This window comes from Xyrauchen texanus, chromosome 14 (genome assembly GCF_025860055.1).
Source record: "Xyrauchen texanus isolate HMW12.3.18 chromosome 14, RBS_HiC_50CHRs, whole genome shotgun sequence".
Classification (NCBI taxonomy): domain Eukaryota; kingdom Metazoa; phylum Chordata; class Actinopteri; order Cypriniformes; family Catostomidae; genus Xyrauchen; species Xyrauchen texanus.
This window is the reverse complement of record NC_068289.1, coordinates 11,130,068-11,136,067: the sequence shown is the minus strand read 5'-3', so window position 1 is coordinate 11,136,067 and position 6,000 is coordinate 11,130,068. Positions and strand designations below refer to the sequence as shown.

The 6,000-nt window shown below is 37.1% G+C and overlaps 1 protein-coding gene across 2 annotated transcripts in view; it reads right to left on the bottom strand.

The window, feature by feature from the left end:
* Positions 1-2,828: 2,828 nt before the first annotated feature.
* Positions 2,829-6,000, bottom strand: part of LOC127655229 (alpha-1,3-mannosyl-glycoprotein 4-beta-N-acetylglucosaminyltransferase A-like) — a 60,436-nt gene continuing 57,264 nt past the window's right edge. For both annotated transcript variants that reach the window (XM_052142907.1, XM_052142908.1), the window contains 2 exons: positions 5,824-5,936; positions 2,829-5,473 (listed from right to left, as the gene is read on the bottom strand). In XM_052142907.1, coding sequence (XP_051998867.1) covers positions 5,447-5,473; positions 5,824-5,936 — 140 coding nt within the window. In that variant the 3' untranslated portion in view covers positions 2,829-5,446. The remainder of the gene's footprint in view (positions 5,474-5,823; positions 5,937-6,000) is intronic.

Below are 6,000 nucleotides of genomic sequence, written 5' to 3'. Positions count from 1 at the left end.
TTAATTGTGCAAGCACCGTCTTCTCTAATATTTTTGACATAAATGATAATTTTGATATAGTTTAGTCCAGTTTTCGACGCTTCCTTCGGCGTTTCCTCCGCAAGCACAAACACCCAGGCAGGTGGCAGACTTGCGTCAGCTTGACCGGCGCAGCATTGGAAGGGAACCATCAGTTGACACTGGGATCGCGTATCAAACAGTCAGTTACCCCCGTTCGTAAATGTAAAAGAGCCAAGCGATCATAGACTAGAACATAGCAAACCGTGCGAGAAATAAAGCCAATGATAAAGATAGAAACTAGAGTTAACATAGATAAGAAGGATAACAATTGCTGATATTGATCTTATAAAAACGTATTTTCTCTCTATTTCTCATCTCCCACTATGCTATGATATCAAAACACTTTTACTTTAATGCATCATTTGAAAAACAAAACATTGTAACACTTGTATTACTGACCCACCTGAATGTTTTTACCATGTCATTAGTTTGCTTGGTAGCTCACCTGATATTCCATTGGACTTAGCTCAACCGCGGTTCAAGTCCAACCAAAGATGCACAAAAGTGAAAGTGGCATAGAAGCAGCACGAAATGACATGGTTGCTTCAGTTAATATGAGTTTTCTTTTTATTATTATTTCAAATTTGCATTGTAAAACACTATCGGTTAGGGTTAGGTGTTGGTTCAGGGTAAGTATGTCTGTTTTATTAAACTCTCATTTATCTTTACGGACACTATTGGTTAGGTTTAGGGTAAAGTTTAAAGTTACGAAGGTATGATCTAAAATTCACCTTAAAAACCTTGTCAGATTACAACCTAATTATTCTCTGTTTTGGCGCCCCCCGCTGGATAGTTCACTTGAAAACTGCAGCCAAACGTGGAATGAAGCACGTAATTTAAAAACCGTTGCAATGCTCACGTAAATTTCATGAGACCAGACTGAAAAACACAATTGTTCATTGTTAGTTCATGTTAACTAATGTTAACAAATACAACTTTTGATTTTAAAAACGTATATTATATATGTTAAAATTAACATTAACCAAGATTAATAAATGCTGTAAAAATACTGTTAATTGTTCATGTTAACTAATGTTGTAAACTAATGTTAACAAATGGAACCTTATTGTAAAGTTTTATCTTTTTATTATTATATTTTAATATTGAAGTATTGTTTTAAAATGCTTTAAAATATGTCTCTGTTTTGAGATTTTCCCTGTTTCTTTCCTCAAACGTGGATAAAACTTCTCTGCAATGAAGATGAGACTTGACATCTTCCACTCTCTGCATGTCTGGAGCTGAAACAGCTCACTATTTCCATCAGGCACGTCGCCAGAAAGCCTGCCCTGGGTCAGGTCCTCAAAGGAGGGCCGCTTTGGCCAGAGATGCATTTGCTTGTAACTTCTGTCACCTGTTGCTTGCGGGACAAGGCAGCATGACTGAAACTGGTCAGATGAAGAAAAAAATTGCTATGGAGTCCCTATCTGGTCCTGCCATTGTGTTGAAATCTATGTCCCTGTCAATTTAGATTCCTCAGACACATGAGAGGCACAGCTCAGAGTTCATCGCTCATATTAACGCTGACAGAAATCAACAAAGCAGGCATCAAGCATACATACTTAGGCCTGATCGTTCTCACACAGAGAGAGCATTGACTACAGATGATGCATGTCTGACTGATCGTGGTGGTGGACTTTAGAGATGTCTGAGATCAAATATATAAACATCTGTGAAAGAGATGAACTCTCACATGTGAAGACACAAATTGATCTTAAAAACAGCATGAAACCAAAATTAGAGTTTTGTGTCTAGTCCAAGTGTGTGCCTTCCAGGCCATCTATGTGCTATAGTTTACCCCTAAACATTGAAAAAAAAAAATCACATTCTCACATTTCTTTTTATTTGTTTACGAACTATGTCCAACAGTGTATGTGCATGCATCACAAGAGATTTATGTAATGATTTTTTCTAAAAGTCACATACATTTCCACCCCATCTCAAATTCTTTGTTGTGTTCTTTTTGGTTGAAATTCTAGTGATGGAAATAATATTTTAACGGTTTTTAATTAAAATAGCTGACTCCATTGTCATGTTGGCCATGACTGCAAGCCGGTAAACAACTTGGCGCCATCATGTCCCTCTACTCACCCTCATGTCATCTCAGATGTGTTTGACTTTCTTCCTTCTGCTGAACACAAAAAGTTTTATTAGATTATTTAATCTCTGTTGGTCCTTACAAAGTGAATGGTAACCAGACATTAGAAGCTCAAAAAAGCAGGAGTCGTATGGATTACTTTTATGCTGTTTATAACTGCTTTTTGGTGCTTCAAAGTTCTGACACCCATTCACTTGCATTGTGAGGACATACAGAGCTTAAATATTCTTCTAAAAATCTTTGTGTTCTGCAGAAGAAAGAAAGTCATACAGATCTGGGATGGCATGAGGGTGAGTAAATGATGAAGAATTTTCATTTTTGGGTGAACTATCCATTTAAGGCACTTTTAGTCATCAGTTGGTTAAAGTTAAAAACATGGTTTAGAAAAGTGTAGTTCTCAGCACTTGCAAGTGACCCACTTGGTTTGGTGTTTGTTATGTAATACGATTAAATTCATATTTTCAAGTGATGGTGCCACTGTACATGCCAATGGCATTTATTTGAATGCTGCAAGCATATATTCAACAAGACAGTCCTAAAATAGCCCAATCATGCACAGCATTTCACCACACACCTCATCAAAACTTTAAAATGTCACTCATAGTCGAATGATTAAATAAACGGACAATGAGGGGAAAGAAAATCGAGAAACAAATATTATAAATTATGTCAAGATTGGTTTATTTCAGAACAGTTTATTCAAATCAATGTCAGAGCCGGAGAAAGACAAATGAAGGCACATGAAATGCAAGACTGAAGGTTTGATTTCAAGATGGATATGCAGATCCCAGATAAAGCTGGATGTGTCTGGAAAAATTGGCCCATGAGAGTTTGACTTGAGATCAGCAGAGAACATCTCTCAGTGTTTAAACAGGGTTGGAAACAAGTAAAAAGTATTGAGCACAAATCTGACTAAAAGGCAGCAATATGGCAAAACACTTGTGTGGACTAGTGAAATTCACACAGTTGTGGTTTTACCTGCCCACTTCCCAGAACTCACGTCACAAAACAAAGGATGATACAGTGATCTACAGTCAATCAAAGAAATAATTTTAGTCTCTCCTCTCAGGAAAGACCATAAACTGTAAACAAACTTGACAGTACGTTGGCTTTCTATTACAACATAAACTGGTCAGGTTATGCAAATCACATCCAGCCCCAAGAGGTCACAAAAATAGGGAGAGTATTTTTAAACTAAAACAGATGTGTCCTGAAACCCGCTGCATGTAGCATAAAGGAAAGCATACAGACACTTTTTGAAAGGCTGAACAAAAACCTCCGTTAATCTATTATTATAAAGATATATACAATCACATGAGATGAGAGCACTTTGGAAATTTCTACAGTAGTTACTTCACCAATTTAATTACATGCAAAATAAATAAGAACCATAGCTTTACAATATAAAAAGTACAGCATTCAATCCTGACCAAGCAGCACAACAACAGAAAATTAACAGAAAATAATTAGTTGAAGTGATTAGTTCGTTTTCCATTCAGTTTCGGCTTTTCACCATTATGAATCTATGGTTCAAGAAAATATTTTGCTCATCACCAGGCCCACACGAAATTTGAACACCAGTCATTTCTGAAGTTCTACAAGTACTCCACACATTGTGTGTGGTAATTGTATTAAATATCTTGGCCAATCTGATTATGCCTTTAGCTACCAATAAGAGAGAAGTACTCTCGACTTCAATTAACACATTTAAATTCACCCCACAAATTATTTTCTTCAAATCAGTGCAGAAAATTTGAAGGTAAATAAAAACAGGTCTGCATATTACATCTGGGATTACTCATAATGTTTTACTGGTCTAACAGTACATCATCAAATGTAGAATGAAGAACATTTTCTTACTGACAAGATGAAAGCGGGTTATTTGAAGTGAAAAAATGTCCAAACTCAATGAACAAACATTACATTTTCTAGAACATAAATATGGACATGCCATGCTCTAAACTTTAACTTTTGAGTCAAATCAGGAATATAACAAAAGTTCTATTGTATGATCCAAGCATTTTGATACAGGACACAAGGCATTCCTTTTCCAGGCCCCTTAGAGCGCTGGATATTAAGGCACAGAGGTGGGTGGCCCTGCACCCTTCAGAACTGCTGTACACAAAGATAAGAATAAACATGAACCAGTTTATTCACTCGACTTTGAGCCACAACCACTCAAAAGCACTAAATTCTCTGCCACATCATACATTTCCAAGGAATATAAAATAAAAGAATGTACCTCTTGTACAAATTAAAAATGTATTTCAAATAAATTAATTCACCTTCATAGATAGTCATAATAATAATACCAGCAAAATAAACCTTCATATTGAAAGTCACGATTGATTGGTTGACGATAAACCGACACAAAGGAAGAAAAGCCACTCTTGTTGACAAGGTATAGGCCTAAAATATGCCTTCTGTTTTTAGAAATATATTTCAAGATTTTGGCAAAGCAGTAGATAAAATAAACCAGTTTTCCACTAGTTTTTTTTAACAGAGTACCAAACAGCAACATCCTAAAACCTAAAAAAAAAAAAAAAAAATCATTTAAAAAAGATAAAATAAAAACATTACTGCTGTCTCACTCCATCTCAGTCTAAATCTAGCCGTGGTTGTCTGACCTAGGGTACGAGGTCAGTTATAGTCCATGACGGCAGTGTGAGACATCACATTTTCTCCAGCATCAGTGAACCCTAAAATCCTGAAAATCAATCCTTCATGACAGCAAGGAATCCTTCATGACAAAATATCAGTGTCTGGAAACATTCCGTCAAAAAGTGTATTTTTTCTTCTTCTTCCTTCTGTACAGTAGTAGTTACATTCACAAAACAGAATTCAGGGAATTCAGGGCTGAACCGGGAAGAGTTCAGCGCCGTTTTTGGTCCGTTCTGCATAATTTTCTGCTAATTTTAGCTTATCTCGGTCCATTCCGCGGCCAACCCACTGGCCCGCTCGGTTCTTCTGATGGCCTGTCTGCCCGTGATCGGCCCCAAAGTGTGTCGGCCTACCGGGAAAATGCCCGGTATGCCAGATTACCTGTCCAGCTCTGTCTGAGTCTAAAGACCAAAGCAAAATGTTTAAAAAAAAGCAAGTAGGTGACGAAGTTACCAGAGAAAAAATTTAAAGTTTAAGAAGAAAATAGAGCGAGAGAAGTTTATTTAAGGGAAATTGTGATTGACTCCTTCCATGCACTCTGATATAGTCATGTGTCACTCTAGAACCTCTGTAGACGTGAGCAGCACATCTCAACTTAGATGACCAATGAGGGCCTTTACATGCAGGTAGTTATCGAGGTATCCTCTTGATATGGATCTGAAAAGAGAAATCAAAGCATGTAAATCAGAAACCAGATCTCTGAGTAACTCTATGGACTTTAGTCAGGTAAGACAGTATAGAACATTGAATGGATACTAGTTTCAAACACAGATATGCAGAGCAAGATTTCACTGGCATGGCTACCATGCGCAACACATCAAAAATAGAAACCAAGCATGTGTAAACATTTCTTGACGTGCGAGACAGTGGAGTACAAAACTGCTGTGGATGGTTAGGACAAAAACTCATGCCTAGTTTGGATACAGTGTCAGATATATAAAGACTGTTCAAAAACTGTTGTAGAGTTAATCCAAATTGAGTATATGATTAGACAGCAAACGACAGACCTCACTAATAATTGCCCACACAGCAGAGTCCTTCTGGACGGCCAGACGTACAGTAACCACAGGGTTGAAAGCAGGGTCAACAGTCCCCTCTGCGACTCCATTCTGAAACTGAGCTAGAGAGAGAGAGAGAAAAAAAAATACTGTGGACTCCACAAATAGTTTTTAAAAAAAACAAGT